Below are 17,234 nucleotides of genomic sequence, written 5' to 3'. Positions count from 1 at the left end.
TTATCAGTTTGGGGAAAAAACGGAGCAAGTCACGTCGTCGTAGCATTAATTTCCAAAAGAGGCTTTTCATGGCTTCCTGAACTGAATGACGTAATTGCGATGATTTGTTTTACGTTTACGGACAAGGTGCACATACGTAATAATAAGTATCAAAGACATGAAAAGATGCTTTCCAGATTTAGCAGGACGCTAATTTCCATCTGTGGTTCCCAACATGAAGAAAACAAACATGCAACCCCAGATCGGGGTTCACAACAACACACATTTATAAAATATTCAAAAATGTAACACAGAAATCTAAGTTACACCCACTAACTTAACTTAACCTAACTTAAATAACCACCTGACTTAGTTAAAGTGGCTGGAATTGGAAAGACGCTCGTCGATCCGAGCGAGAAGGCCGCAGTCCGATACGAGCGACGCGACGCGACTGTGGCGGATTGAGAGAGTCGATCGGGATGCTTCAGTGGGATGCTGGGACATTGGAACAACCTTTCATCCGCTGTGACATTTCCCAATACAAATCATGTTTTATGGATGCCCGCAATTGGCCGATACAATGCGTGTGTGTGTGTGTGTGTGTGTGTGTGTGTTGTTCCAATGTCTCTAAAGTATATGAAATCTTTCCCCAAAAGAAGTCCTTTGAAAACAAAATTCTCCGCAATGTGTTTGTAGCAGCAAAGTGTAGATTTCGCCGCATTAGCCCAAATCAATACATGTGGGCACATTTGATTGGATCAGTGCTGGACAAACGGCAGTTATGATCAGTCGCTTTTCATTCGTGTCATGCATCAAGTCACTCAGTCTCTGTCTGAAGCTGTTAGTCACATCCAGTGGATATGAAAAGTCTACACACCCCTTTTCAATTCATTTTGTGATGTAAAAAATGAAACCAAAATGAATCCTTTCTAATTTCTAATTAATGTAACCTATAACATGTACAGTTCAGTTGAATTTAAAAACAAACAAACAACAACAACCAACTGAGATAATGTGTTTGCACAAGTGGGCACACCCTCAGAAATGGGTACATTCAGATTTAACCACTGAAACTCATGTTAAATGGGAGTCAGCACACACCTGCCACCATTTAAAGTGCCCCTCATTAACCCCAACTACATTTCAATGTTCTAGTAGGATTTTTCTGACATTTTCTTTTTGCTTTCTAGCATAAGTCTGAAGGTTTTCTGCTATTTGGAACTGTTCACTATTCCCTCTAGTTTGACTAAGGCCCCAGTTGACACTGAAAAGAAATAACCCCAAAGCATGATGCTGCCTCCAACATGCTTGTGGTGATTTGCGGTTTATGGCCTAAAGGTTCAACCTGCCGGCACGGTAGACTACTGGTTAGCACTTCTGCCTCACAGTTCTGGGGACCAGGGTTCAAATCCCGGCCCTTCCTGTGTGGAGTTTACAGGTTCTCCCCGTGCCTGTGTGGGTTTCCTCCCACGTCCCAAAAACATGCGTGGTAGTTTGATTGCAGACTCTAAATTGACCGTAGGTGTGAATGTGAGTGCAAATGGTTGTTTGTTTCTATGTGCACTGCGATTGGCTGGCGGGTGTACGCCACCTCTCGTCACCGTGAAAGATAGCTGGGATAGGCTCCGGCGCGCCCGCGACCCGCGTGAGGAGAAGCGGTAAAGAAAGTGAAAAGTTCAACCTTGGTTTCAGTGGCCCAAACCCTTTTTCTCGCATGCGTTTGGGAGTTTCAAGTGTGTTTTTGCAAAACCTTGCCGGGCTTGAATGTTTTTCTTTTGTTTCTGCCGTCTTGCCACCATACCCTATAACCCAGACATACAGTATGAAGAATATGGGAGATTGTTGTCACATGTATTACTTGCCAGAAATTCCTGCAGCTCCTTTAATGCTGGATTAAAAAAAAAAAAAAAGGATCTAGGTCTCAATTGACAAAAACCTGGCATTTGAACAGGGATGTGCAGAGTTCTTATATTCACGGTCCACAAACCTGCCTCTTTGTTTTACACATTTACAGCTCTCCTTTAAATAAAGATGCCAGCGTTTCTGGTAAATGGCCCTCGTTGGCCTTGTGTTTATTTTCCATTTTTTTTAAAATCGAAGCTATCCTTCAATGAATCGGAGCTGGCACATGACTGCTACCGATTCAAAGTAGAAGGCCTAATTGTCAGATGCACAGCTTCATCATGTTACCGAGGTTTTAGTTGTTTCTCTCGGTGTAGCTTCACAGTATTGGACTCAAACTAACTAGTACCAGGACTCCTGGTCATTAAACCTGCAACAGTGGTCCCGCGTTTTGCATAATCTGATGTCAACTATTGCACATTGATTGTCTTATAGGGAACACATATAAGAACAGAAACTAGAAAATGGACAGACACATATCCTTTCATTTGTATAATTAAGCAAGTGAGCCTTTACATGGCGGGCATGTAACTGTATTAATCTCAAGATGATGCCAACAGGGCTTAATTATCTTTCATGAATGTATTGCCTCCAAGTTCCCCAAGCCCGCCTCCAGTCTCCCGTGTAAGATGTGACAAAATGTTCATCCACGCAGTAACACGTTTGTCTACCTCCGAGAACGTATTTAACAATGCATTTCAGTTCTTGCTGCTCTTCATCCTTTATGCTAGCTATATGCTACGCTATAAGTAGCTTCTCGGTAGCGAACGTGATGAGGCAATAATTGATCACATTGATGATCCCCAGTGTCAATCAGACCTGCTTTGACTATTGTTAAAGCATTTGTGTTCAATCTCATGATATGTGACGGCGTTCAGAATTGCCGTGTTTCTTTCCATTGCTGAGGCAGGAAGCTGGGAAAAAGTAGATGATGAGTACATGACATATAAAATCTCGCAATTCTTCAATTCGTTATGAGGGCCAGAATGTCCCATGTGATTCAGGTCAAGTTGATTGACATGAAGTGGCCTTTAAGCAGCAAATATTTGTGATTTTCCTAACTTCATCTGCCCGCGGAGGTCTGCTTGCGCTTCCGTGCGTGCTTCTTTTAGATGCGCGAAATTACCAACACTGGGTCAAACCCTCCTCCGCGCAGAGTTACGCCAGTCACAAAAATAGAGCCCTAAGTGTGGTTGAACCAAACGAGAGAGTGCAGAGATAAGTCTTAAATGGAGATTTCAACATTTCCACAGATGGACAGTAGCTGCTCTAAGAGTAAGTAAGAGTAGCTGAGCTTGACTCAAGAATGCTCTAGAACGGGGGAGGGGTGTCAAAGTCATTTTTGTCACGTACAATTTTCGGAGCGATTCAACAAGAATCCCGGAAGTCGACGCAAATGATTTGCTTTCATAAAATGATCTCGGAGTTCGACACGTGCACTTTCGAACCTTCCGACTTGTTTTGAGCTCCACGCAGCCAGTACATGTCGGAAGGACATCGCCACTGGTTAATGTCCTGCTGATCTTTGTCTGAGCTCGTGTTCTCTGCGGTTATATTTCGGTCTGCTTGAGACAGACGAACAAAAGCCAGAAATCCATTTTCACTTTGCGTGCGCTTTCAGTGAATAGGCCATTATTATAATTACCCACACTGCCGGTCTGCTTTTACTAAAACTACAGTGCCTCCGGGAACTAAATGGAAGAATTCTGGACGAGAAAATTCTAATTTATGATAGAAGACCTTATCATTGCACGTGTGGTGCCGCACACTTACTGGAAGGCCGGTGGGGGGCTGGGGGGAATCTGTAATTTGAAAATACACTGTAGTGGGACGGAAGGAGGAAGAATATATATATTCTTATCTTCACCAAAGTCCCTCTTGACCGAATCCAGCCTTCAAAGTCAAACTTGAAAGTCAAAATATTCAGCAGGGTGCTTTTTTTGCTCGGGAGCGTTCCCGAGCTGAGTGGCTCGTTCCATTTAGCTCCGCTTTCATCCCAGCAGCGCAATATACAATATACTCAATATACAAAATAATCTGTGCTGGATTTGGTTATTTTAGGATACTTGTAGATCACAACCTTAAACGCTGTGGATTCTGTTCAGGGTCCAGGAACTGTTTTTGTTTACTGACCTTTGTTCTGATTTCAAGTCATTCTTTGACAGAAATCCTTTTTTTCTTTTTTTCTTGCCAAGCACAGAGCCGCATAGCTGCGTAGGATGAGCATCCCACTCTGCTACCTCCAATATATATGCTGTACCTGTATTACTGCACTACTACTACTGTTTTTGTAATATTTGTCTCTAGCCAAGTAAGCTTTCCGACAAATACCCATTTTATGTACCGTATAGTTAAGAGTTGTTGAAACAACCTTTATTGGATGGTATTCGCTTGTGCTGGTGTACCTAATAAAATGATCATGAAGCACATGTAGGCCAGATTTACAGGATGTTGATTCATGGCCAAAATGCAGAACACTGAAGTCACGCTCAAAGTTGATCCTAAAATCCTTGTGAGCGTGCGTGCCAAATCCGCTCAACTTCTTCCTTCACCTCTGCGACCTTGATCCTAAAACACCAAATTCCAATCTGTTCGTCCTCGAATCCAAGTGAATTTTGTGGGCCAAATCAAAAAAAAAAACAACAAAAAAAACGGAATTGCATTTCAAGAATTGATATATATATATATATATATAGTGAACATTTATTATCGTATCACTGGTTGATTCTGCAACCAGAACATGAGGGATTGATGGCTGTGTATTTTTAAACTATTCAAATTTCCCTACGAAGCTCTGTGACGTGACGCTTTTTGACATTCAAGTCTTCCATGAGTGTGAAAGGCCGACATCAGATGTGTTCGGTTGTTGTAAGAAAATATGCTGTATGAGACAATTGGAAAAATGGAGTTGATATGTATGCTTTGAATTTATAAGTCGTGTAGGATTTGACGCATTGCTCGGCCAGTAATTAGCCGCGTAGTGTATGACGCACCGCTAGTCTCGTAGACGACGAAGCTTGCCCTGAACATTTTTTTCCGTTACAAGTTGCCGAATAAAAATGCCTTCGGGGTTAAAGCACAAATAGACGCACAGTTTTTTTTGTTTTTTTTTTGAGTTTACTCCCAGATGCAAGACAAAGTTTCAACACTGCTGCATAACAATACAAACAAGTGCAATTGCGGAGGTGTACCTTATTTAGTGGCCAGTGAATTTATGTGTTTAGATTCGGCTTTACACGATCGGGATTTTTGGGGCCGAGTTTAAAAAAAAACAGAACCGATCACAAGATGGAGCAATGTGTCTATTTAAATAAACTGTTCATTTCCTGTATATACTTGTGTACGTAATTGCTCCAAAAATGATATTTACAATAAATAATGTATCTTTGTTCCTCTATTGATGCCAGTGAGGCAAAGTGACAGACAGAATAAATGAATGGTCTTCTTTTAGATGGCAGGAAGTAAATACAGTAATCGATGTGTCCACTTTCTGTGACATTTGTGTTTGTTGGGGCAGCACGGTGTCCGACTGGTTAGAGCGTCAGCCTCACAATTTGGAGGACCCGGGTTCAATCCCCGGCCCCGCCTGTGTGGAGTTTGCATGTTCTCCCCGTGCCTGCGTGGCTTTTCTCCGGTCACTCCGCTTTCCTCCCACATCCCAAAAAACATTGCAGACTCTAAATTGCCCGTAGGTGTGAATGTGAGTGTGAATGGTTGTTTGTTCCTATGTACCCTGCGATTGGCTGGCAACCAGTTCAGAGTGTACCCCGCCTTCTGCCCGATGATAGCTGGGAGAGGCTCCAGCGTGAGGAGAAGCGGCTCAGAAAATGGATGGATGGATTGTGTTTGTTGGTGTCCCGTGAGATTTTTCAATTGTTCCTTGGCTCCATAAAGGTTGGAAAAATCACTGCTCTCGTCAGATCGTGTATTCGAATCGGTCAGGTCAAACCAACATTACAACATGACAAAAATAATGGGTGCTAACTTACTGTCATTCAATTACTTTATTTTTAATTAATTTATTTCACCCACACTGAAACTTTAGAGCGTGAGTCGACAGGACGGTGGCATGTTTACGTCCAACTGTTCGTGCTACCACTAGCTTGCTAGGCTACATAACATTTCATTGCCTGCTCGCGAGCCGTATCGTATTCAAAGTACGTGAACATACCTCAAGCGAGCCTTAAACCAACGTCCTCTCCTGTCCTGAGCACCGCCAACACATGTTTTCCCCCATTTTTTTTCGGATCGCTCCACTCTTGTTGTCGACGCCACGGTAACGAGTGTATCCGGTCGCATTTGAGTTGACAAGCTAAAGCCTGATGATCGTAAAAAAAGGGATGCGGAATACAAGATTTGATTTCAGTAACTCTGACAGTGCAATCGTGAAAGAGCAAATTTGTCTTGTAGTTTGATCCGGGCATTACGTGTTGTCTGTTTTTTTTTTTTTTTTTAAATAACTTTATTGGCCGTCAGATATTTCCAATACTATGTCAAAAGACACGCGACAAGGCTAAAAATAAAATAGCTTTTGGATTCAAATATACTGTGCACTCGGCGACGCGGAGTAAATGTATTTTGCGGAGCCGATCAATGACGTCATTGATCAGATCGGCGAATTATAGCACTAAAGCCGATCAGCCGATGAGCATAAAATGCTGACTATCGGCCGATACCGATCATCCCGATAAAATCGGTGTAAAGTCTAGTTTAGATACATATCTTTACAGTCATACTAAGAGTTTTAAGTACCAGTGCACATACAATGTGCTCGGTAAGTGTGTGTCAAATTTGTGTTCGAGTGTGTTTCAGTAGTGTGCTTTATTTAACAGACGTGTTCTACTTTGGCTGTAGCTTGTGCCAAATCAACTAAATTGGCAATTTGTTACACTTTTTGAACTGTGGGGTCTCACAATAATGCCTTTCGAGGTTGTGTATTTATTATGAGACCCCGGCGTGCATGTTTCGGTCACAAAATCCTGCAGTGTGGTGAGCCACAAGAAAGAGGAAGACATTCACCAGGGGCGTGTATGTTCAAGAGAGGGGCAGGGAGTTGTTGGCTTCAAAGGGAGTGGTTGGCAGTTTGATGTGAAAACACGCAGTTTGTATGTGGAGAGTAAAGTGAGTAAAGTGACATGACCGTCTCCTCGTCTTCTGTTTCTTCAATGCAAGCACGCTCTTCTTTAAATCTGTATTTTTGAATACATCCAAGGATATATTTTTCTGCAAGAATTTAACTGGAATATTTGTTTAATATTTGAGATTTTTACATGTTGTGCTTTGAAGAGTTGCAGACACTGTGTTTTCAGCTGTCACATGTATTTAAAAGAAAATTCAAATAAACGAGAGATTAACAGTTCGACCTTGTCATGCTTTTTAAAATTTGAGATTTGGTCTTGTCATGATCTCGGCTTGTTTCGATCTTGGTCTTGACTCGGTGTGGACTCCCAAATGTCTCGGTCTTGCACTGAAGGTCCCCTAAACTCCCAATTGTACGCAACATTTGGATGATAAAGTCCAGTAAATAAAAGATGTTGCTTCTGGCTGTTTCCTGGGCAAGTCCTCTTCATCGACCAGCTGCACTTTTTCAAAAACGTCTACACCCCAATTCATGTTAACGATTGCAGATCGTTTCACCTTGGACTCGGGCGAGACCTCGCACGTGCACGTGAGCTATGCGCTCGTTGATGAGGCCGCCTTGAATCGACTCCTTGTGGAGCGCTCGTGCTCCCGAGGAAGCCGCCTGCGTTAAGCGTCTATAGATGGACTTGGCGGTTGGCCGGGGAACACAGTGAGTGATGTGTGACAGTCAGGCGGAGGGCGGAAGCAGATGCGCCCGAGAGCGCTTCGGAGCCGCGGCGGCTATCACTGGGCGCCTTTGTCTGGCTGTGACGAGGGTTCATTAATTAAAGCCTGCTAACACTAGCCACCGCAGTCATATGCTAATGCCTCGTACTCGGAGAGAATAAATCAATGATTGGTCCAGAAACACATCTGAGTCCCCTGATTTGCATTCCGAGTGCAGCGGAGAGAGCGAATGAGAAAGAATATGAAAGATGCATGAAAAGAGGGGGATTCTCCATGTTTTTGGTTTTTTTTTTTTTTTCCTCCCCACTGAAAGCGTGAGACTTGGATGCTGCTGTTGATGATGCTGCACGAGAGAGATGGATGGGGGACAGGAGGAGGCAGAAGGAAGGAGGGGGGATTTAAAGGGCAAGAAACGGAGGGAGATTTAGATCCAGTCAAGAGCAGAGGCGGTGGATGTGAGCAGAGGAGAGGCTTTGACTGCAAATTGCACACACACACACACACACACACACACGGGAGGACAAGAAAACGGCTAATTTCACGTGCACGGCGTACGTCGCTTAACGAGAGCGGCCGCCCGCGTGGATTGAGAGTCGAGAAGACGTACGAGCGAAGGCTTGGGGATACGAGGAGCAGTGATGATCGGACTATGTGGGCTCTCGCCGTTTGAATCCTGTCCTCTGACCACTTAGCCACTTTGCCGTGGTGCTGTTGCAGGCCGCCAGCCTCGCGGCGGCAGCGGTGATCGAGACAGAATGAGCTCCAAGCACACCTCCGATTGGATTCCCTACAGGTAGGTAATGCAAGTGGGCTCAGGCTTGATTTATTTCTTGCAGTGGTGTACATGTGCGTAAAGGCAAAGCAGGCAGGTTCAGTTATGATTTCACAGAGTGATCGAAATGAGCGTAACCATCTCGTTTGCATCACTGGAGACTTGTCGAGTAGAAAGATTCAAATCCTTTCACCGCCACAAGATTAGGGACACCTACACACTCATGAGATTTAATACAAAAAGGCAATAATGGTCACTATGGACTGATTTAATTTAATATTTACTACAGTGGTTGTAATTTGTAGTGATGTAAAAACTGTAGTCGTCATACTGAGATTCTTAATATTTTGTGCCTCATCTTTTTAAATAAGGTAAAACTAACTTTTTTTGGGGGGTACGGCTTGTTTTGGATCTCATTGCGCTGACGTTTTTTTCTTAAACAATACAACAATAAGAATTCATATTGCGGCCCAAATTGAGGTTAATCTAGTTCAGACTCGAAAAATAAAAAGCTGTACTGATACGGCCTCCTCGGCACGAGAACATATGAAGGATGCCAGACACACGCGCACACACACACACACACACACACACACACACACACAAAGTGTGAGGCCAAAATACCACAAGTTTAATTTTTGCACAAACAAGAATAAATTCAAATCAACAAACAAAAAGGAAACTAAATGGGGTCAGCACCGGACCAAGCCAAAGCTCAGGTTGTCATATCCAATGCTGTCCCCATAACCTAAGAAAAGACAGAAATCTGTGTTAACAAAAGAATCAGCAAATTATTTTGGCTACCTGTGATCACGAAAATAACCCCCCCTAAAAAAAGAAGGCAAAGAAGCCTCACCACCAACTCGTTAAAAGAAATCCCTTCCTCACCACTCGTCTCAATCCTCTCTACCAGGTGCTGCAACAAGCAGGTACGACAAGGAGAGGAGCTCCTAACGGAGGCCAGATCAAGTGCGGGGAAACCATCATGGCCACATGTAACGCTGCTCATATGCGGTGATTTGGCTTGTACGCATAGCGCAAAGTACTATTCAGCACCCATTCTTACTGCTTCCATATACATATACACACAGTAGTAACAAATGAGAAGCCATTGGGTCTTTGGTATCAAACACCCTCTTCTGTTGTCTATGAAGCTCTAAAGAACTTTGTCATGCTCTATGGAATCATGGGAAGCCGACTATATAGAAATATCATCATTCTAAAGAACAAGTCATGAACAATGTATGAATAATAAAGATCCTCAGTGGTGTACAATAGTGCTATATGGAACCTGGAGTGCTATTAATATCAAACCTCTGAAGCACTTTTATTTTTTTAGAGCCAATTTTTTTATTATTATTAATTTCATTTTCCTGATCTAAATAAGATTTGCTAATCAGCACTATTGCAACTGCCAAATCGCCGCTGAACTTGAAGCTTAGTTACGTGCATCTGCCCTTTGTGTTTATCTTGAAATAATACGTTCTTAATATCCTCATAATTAAAATGTATATTTTTGTTATAAAGTGGTATTTTCTTTCCAATGACAAAGAAATAAGCACGCACTTAGTAGACAAAGACGTTTAGAAGCTTATGAGGCCAAATCAACCAATGTAAATTCGGAACATTTCAAAGTCCAGTTTGAGTCATTATGGTTTTGAAATTGACACTTTGTGTCCACCAATATTATAGACCTCCTAAGGAGGTGATTAGGGTCTCTGGCATAAAATGATCTTCAAGTTGTCCTTTAAGTACACTTTACATTTTTGCTTTCAATTTGTGGAATTTTTGTTCTTATTGATCAAATGTCAAAAAACAAAACAAAACAAAACCAAAACAAAATACAGAACGAGAAGACAGTCAATGGAAGCAGCAAATTAATATGAAAGAAGTTTGTCATTTCCAGTCTCTAAAATGAAAGATTGAGAGGGAAATTGAGCAGACGGGTGGCAGACAGACAGAGAGAGAGAGAGAGAGAGAGAGGTCTTTGCTTTCACAATAAACAGTTTGCCTCATCCCCTTTCAAAATACATTTGCTTCTGAGAGCGCTTCATCCCTCAACTCATTCGAGATATGCAGTGTGCTGATTTTGCGGAAATGCTAAGCGACACGTCACACGAACACCTTCAGTGCTCACACGCCTCAGGTAGCGTGAGACTTTTTTGCCTCTCTTCTGAGGGAACCGAACTTGGACGGCAGGAATCAGAGGAGTGATTTGACGTAGGAAGTCTGAAGGTTCTAAAGGGAGGTTGCCCATTCTAACAATTGAATTGGGTTATGAATTCAACAGTTTCCCTTGCTTTGCGGTTTGTATCTCATATTTAATACAGAGCAGCGGCTATGTCAATAAACTTGTTTCGCAAGCCCACTAGTGCTATTTTTGGAGAGTTTCCTTAGTGTGTGTTTGGCGCTGTGTCCAGGGTCGCCGCACCATTAGCGCCTCGTACAGCCTGGTGGGTGTGACTGGCATATGTCCATTTTTGATTTCTGTTGTTTCATTAGGTCTGCTTCGGATAAGCGGTACAGAAAATGGATGGATCTGTTCAATTATGCACAATTATTTCTAGCAGGGTCTCAAGATGACCACAGTTTGTGGTGCTGTGTAATAATAATAGTGATAACAATAATAATAGCGTGTATTGTAGAGCGCCTTTCAAGGGAGCCGGAGGATTAACCTTGAGAGATTTACAAAGGCCCCCTGCACTGCTCACCGTCCGAGACTCTCCAGCATAATGAGATGTTGAACAGTCATTATCTTCAGGTTTGATCCCTATTCACACACTTAATAACTGATTGCACGCATGAAGGGCTTTGTTTGTCTGAGCGGGAGACAAATCCTTTTTTTTGTTGGATCGCGTCCGTGTTGGGCCTCGCTCGTCGCAATGGAAGGGACTGCGGCGCTGCGGGCGGACGCGCTAGTCCCCGCTCGACAATCCGTTGCCACTTTTAATGTCTCAACCTGTCGAGTGTATGATCGCAATACAATTGTTCGAGACTCGTGACAAACTGCCTTTCGATATCATTGCTATATAAAGTGTTTGAAATAGCGGACTAGAAGCAGAACGATAACCTTTATATGGCCGTTTCATTCCATATTAGTGACAATACATTTTATATGACACGCCAGGCAGAATGTGTTGTACTGACTGCACTGGTGAGATTTTACAGAATGTGTCCAAGAAAGTACTTTCAATGGAAAAAGCATATAGCTTACTAAATGAATCAATTCAATTAGCAACTGAAAACAGACCCAAAACATTTTCAGAAATGTGTTTCTAAATACATTTGACATGGATATGTTTACACGTGGTATAGAAAAGGGATGAATGGAAGGATGATTCATCACATTTGTAATTGGACAACGATATTTTATAGTAGTTTAAAGGGATTTCAGTGAAGGCGAATCAAGTCATTGACACAGACGGGAATATGGTTAACTTTGGAAAAATGCATTTAATTGGATTTTCAGTACAACAACCAATAGAAAATATCCCTGGCTAAAATGAAGCAGACCTAAAGTTCAAGTGCCATTTTAGGACATTTATTTATTTATGTATTTTTTTTGTTTTGAACAGAATTGCCTTTTACTCTGCGTGGCAGCTGGAAAGTTGTGTTGAATTGCTTCGGTGGTATGAAAACTCCTTTTGGCACAATTTGCACAAATCCACGCTTATGAAGGCTCCGCCGTGTAGTTTTTTTTACAAAGAAAATTTGCCTCCCATTGGTCCAAGCAACGCCGTTTCAACTCGCTCACCGGGAAATCATACACTGACAAAGGTTCCATGTTGTTTGAACACAAAATGTGAATAAAATGCCTCAAATTTTCCCCCCGAATTAATTTGTTTGTAATTATACAACATTCTTGCCGTAAAAGTTTCTTTTGAGATTTGAAAAGATTATTCTTCACTTGCTGACATGTGCTGCATAAATGTAAACGTTATTGTTGCAGCCATCTTTGAAATCATTCAGAATCTCATTTGATCCTCGTTGCTTGTGCTACAGTGACCTTTAAACATTTGCTTGGACCAATGACATTAAGTCCGTGTACATAGCGCCATCAAGTCAGATAAGCTTGAAGTCGATACGGGTGTTTGCAGAGACTAGGATATTACCCAGTTGTGTTGGGAAGAACACTCTGCTCATCGAGGCAAAACTCACAAAATGCATTTCGTGACGGCAAATCAGATATGCGCTTGACATTGTGCCGCCGCTTGTGTGCCGAGCCGCTCGTAGAGTCATCGCTGCAGCGAGTCCTCTGTGATTTGTCATCATACTGTCGCCCAAAAGTCACAGCAGCAGCAGCAGCAGCAGCAGCAGCAGCAGATACTCTCTGTTGCCATATCGGCCAGACACCGCGAGTCAATATGACGTATCAGATCCGAATCCCAAATGCGCTTTACGAGCTGCACACCTTACGACAAATTGAACCTCGGCTGACGGAGGCCGTTGTCCATATGTTCCCGTTAGTTGCGTCGAAATAAAAAGTGACACAACGCTTTCATAAAACAACAAAGCATAACATTGATTAGATGGAAATGAGACTGAGCGAAACAAGATCTTTTTCATATAAATCAATGAGATGATGCTATCGGGATCGGGCAGTGCAGTGAACTCCCTGTACTGCAAAACTATTAGCTGTTTTTTGGCCTGTGGTGCCAAGGAACTATGTTGCAGTGAGTTGAGGAGCTTCATTTAGACAAAAGTTGTGATTTGCTGGCATCTTACATTAAAGAAACCTTATTTTTTTTTTTTTCATTTGCTAGCAGATTTTTGCTGCTCGTGGCAGGGCTCAACCCCTGCTATTTGTGCCCTGCCGTCCGAGCCCTGCAGCGATGAGCAAAAATCTGTGAAAATTGATGCCCCCCCCCCCCCCCCCCCCCAAAAAAAAAAGCGGGTTTGAGTGTATAGGTGCCCCAATTTGGCGGAAAAGCACTTGAAACGTAGAGAATCATGAAGAATCAACACCATGCATCTAGCATGCGCACGATCACGAACCCATGTTACATAAACCAATGTATTCACTAGTTCAATTATTCAACATAAAAGAACCACCTTCACTTGAGGCTCATCAGTAGTGTTAGCTAGCATACTAGCCTCGGTAACATCACACATGGGCAAACCAATATGGCCACCGGCACGTTACACAAACGTCACCTTTGCTATTTGCAGCTGCATCGGGAGAGAAACCGAAACATGCTTTGCGTTTCACTTTTGACAATGCACAAGGTGCATTCGAGGACAGGACGTCTCAAATACAAAACCAAAAAAAACACTCAATGAAATAAAACCCAGATTCCACAAGCTGGTGGCCAAGTAAGAGCGTATTGCTTTGGCCTGAGCACAAAAACAGCGACGAGCCCAAGACTTTTAGCAAACAATCTATGATTGTTTTTTGTTATTTTTATACTTATTGTAAAAGCTGTGCGTGACATAGCACGTGGGCGATATACAGCCTAAGAAGAAGATGACGAAGAGCCATGCATCGGCGTGACGCAATTTGCGCATGTGGTTCGGTCTGCGTCACAGCGCAAAGATTCTCGTTCCTTTCTCTGTGGCGTTTGCATTTTTTGCCTTGTGCTTGCGTGGGTTTTCTTTGGGTATTCTGGCTTCCAAAGTGGGACAGAAAATGAATGAATGAACTAAAAAAAAGTCCCTGACGTGCAAATATCTTGGCAAGAGAGTCAGAGTTGTTCATTTGTTTGACTGGGCAGCAGTCGCCCTATTAACAGGGTTTGATGTCATCGTCTGAAACTGAACTTATTCTGCAGGAGCACTTGTTGCCATGGCGACCCGGCCGAGGTAACGAGCTGAGATTTTACATCGAGGCAGCGTGCTTGCCAATACTGTTTCCAGAATCGGTCGGTTCATTGAAAGTAGCGACAAATTTGATCCAGTTACCCACCGCCGTGTGGAGAAGTGAAATGTAATCTATATGTAATGTATATTGAACTGACCACCGCTGGGTTTCACGTATCAACAATCTGCAAACCGTAATTACATAACTAAGTGTCGAGCCTTGTAAAATGTATTTTCTTGTGTGTTCTCTTTGCAGCACTTTAGACGACGAGGGCACCAACCTCCGACAGCAGAAGCTTGATCGGCAGGTAAATCTTTCTTTTTTTTTAGAATAGAGCAGTGCTCTCCACCCTTTATTGAGCCAAAGCTCTAATTGAACGTGTCAAAACAGCAGCAGCAGACCAAAACACCAAATGTACTCACAAATGGACTTAATCAGTGTGAAATCTGGGCCTGTTTCATTGAACATAAAGCTAATATACGCGCCGGAAGCCTCAACTTATTCTTTATGTTGGCAACAGCTATGGCGTACACCGATTTATTTTACCGTCTGCCATCTAGTCGAAGCATTTAATTGTTGCCTTTCAGTGCTGGCCGAGATAGATGATCACATATATATTCATAATTGATAATCAATAAAGGCGGACCGGTGGTTAGAGCGTCCGCCTCCCAGTTCTGAGGACCGGGGTTCAATCCCCCGGCCCCGCCCGTGTGGCGTTTGCACGTTCTCCCCGTGCCTGCGTGGCTTTTCTCCGGGCACTCCGCTTTCCTCCCACATCCCAAAAACATGCCGGGTAGGTTAATTGAAGACTCTAAATTGCCCGTAGGTGTGAATGTGCGTGCCAATGGTTGTTTGTTTATGTATGCCCTGTGTTTGGCCGGCGACCAATCTAGGGTGTACCCCGCCTCACGCCCGAAGATGGCTGGGTTGGCTCAGAAAATGGATGGATGGATGGATGGATGGATGGATGGGTCATCAACAATTTTCTGACAAACGAAGTGAAAGCGGACGATTTTGCATGCCCCCGCAATGCCCTTGTAATCTCCCAGGGCACACAGTGTGCCACGACACCCCGGTCGCGAATCAGTGCAGTCGAGGAACATGTTGACACTGTCGGCGAGAACATCTCTTTTATCCTGACAGCGCCTCCCGCAGTGCCGTGAAAGGTCAGCTGCTGAAAGTGCTAGCGACTCATCAGTTTGATACTCTCAATGCCGGACAAACGGGATGATCACAGGGCTTTTTTTTGTTTTTTTTTTAAAGACCTGTTAAGAAATCTGTTTCATGAACTCTGCAACAGTATTGACTTTGTTTTTTCCCCATGATAAATTCTACTTCAGTAATATGCTAATAATGCTCATCTGAAGCGTTTTTTTTTCCCTTTTCTTTTTTTTTTTTGGACCTGTCCCGTTCGGATTCAAAGACTTCATTCAAAAACTACGTCTGATTTGATGCTACATGAAATGCCAGGTTTTTCTGTGTAATATAATTCGAAACATAACCACAAGCCAGTTACAAGAGGGTGTGCACACTTGCGCAGCCACATTATTGAAGTTGTTTTTACTTCCCCTCTCGAAAAGATAAAACAAAATTCAACTGAGCTGTATTGGTTGTAGGTCACATTAATGGTGGGAAATGTTTTGAAATGATGTATCTTGGTCTCATTTGTTTACATCACCCAAAAAAAACAAACAAAAAAAAAACAGCATTTGAAATGGGGTGTGTAGACTTTAAATAGCCACTGAATTTGTACCGAACATTTCAAAGGCGGGCAGAACAGTATCAGCGTTCCTCTCCTCTCCTTGCCGCCGTAATTTATGCGAGCGGCACGGTTCAGTACGCTCAGTGATTATGAAGATCCTATATTTGGATTAATGGTTGACTTCAGTGTATAATTCACACTTTCCTGCGCGCAGCAAGCAAATGTAGCCTCACTTAAGGGCACGTCGCCAACCTGACAATGTCGACACAGTCGGAGCGCTCGCATGCTCTTCACTGAATTGTCCATGAATAGAAGCTTTGAATATTTGATGAACTCTGGCCGGAAGCCGCGCACGTAGGCGTCCGGATGAATGGCGCGCTATCCAGAAACGATACCGTCCTTCCGCCTCGTGCGTCCCAACCCAATCGAAATCTCCGTAGATCTCTGTGTCATGCGTCGCTCACCACATTGCTTCATGTGTCCGCCGTGCACAGCGAGTGCTGCTGGAGCAAAAGCAGAAGAAGAAGCGTCAAGAACCTCTGATGGTCCAGTCCAACGTGGACGGGCGATCTCGCGCCCGGCGCACCAAACAGAGCGAGGAGCAGGCGCCGTTGGTGGAATCCTACCTCAGCAGTAACAGCAGCACTATCTACCACGGTGAGTTGCAACGGCCACGCCTCAACACACTTTCCTTCATGGAAAGAGGAGGAGTCCATTCGTGTCTTTTAAAGTCCAATCTATACTAATCTACTCTATTGGGACAACCTTTTGGGAGAACGTTTTCGAGGAGTACCCAAAAATACAGAATATTTTCCAAAGCAGTGTAGTGACCTTCCACGACCGATGGAATTGTTGCTTAGCAACACTATAATGATCATATACAAAATATCCAGTGTTTCCCTGCATATTTGCACAGCTTCTGCTCTTTGTCGACAAACTTACTTATTTGCTGCTTTTGTGCTCAGGCCAAAGCCCAGTCTAATAAAAAAAAAAACGTCTGACTGCGACCAAATCATACAAAATCCAAAACAATGATTCCTATCGGAAATAATATAAATCCAATGAATCTGTTCCAGACACCCAGAAATATCAAGCAAAAATGCATTTTCTAGAGAATAACTATAGCTTAACATACAAAAACAGTGTGAAATAAATACAGAAGACTAATGAAGTGGATAAATGAACATTTACAATACTACTACATAGTTCTCATTATTATGCGACATGTAAATGAGCATCACTCTGATTGGATCGCAATGTCACGTCCTTCGACG

At 43.1% G+C, this 17,234-nt stretch overlaps 1 protein-coding gene across 3 annotated transcripts in view; it reads left to right on the top strand.

Annotated features, from left to right (window-relative positions):
* The window catches only part of tub (TUB bipartite transcription factor), a 42,452-nt gene that overhangs the window by 12,710 nt on the left and 12,508 nt on the right, over positions 1–17,234 (top strand). For 2 of the 3 annotated variants that reach the window (XM_061750925.1, XM_061750933.1), the window contains 2 exons: positions 14,514–14,565; positions 16,455–16,617. In XM_061750925.1, the coding sequence (XP_061606909.1) occupies positions 14,514–14,565; positions 16,455–16,617 (215 nt within the window). Of the gene's footprint in view, positions 1–8,116; positions 8,483–14,513; positions 14,566–16,454; positions 16,618–17,234 lie in introns of those variants that run through there. The other variant, XM_061750942.1, reaches the window with a different exon arrangement.

The sequence above is a fragment of the Phyllopteryx taeniolatus genome, chromosome 2, assembly GCF_024500385.1.
Source record: "Phyllopteryx taeniolatus isolate TA_2022b chromosome 2, UOR_Ptae_1.2, whole genome shotgun sequence".
NCBI lineage: Eukaryota > Metazoa > Chordata > Actinopteri > Syngnathiformes > Syngnathidae > Phyllopteryx > Phyllopteryx taeniolatus.
The sequence above is the reverse complement of the archived record's forward strand: the minus strand, read 5'-3'. Positions and strand labels throughout refer to the sequence as shown.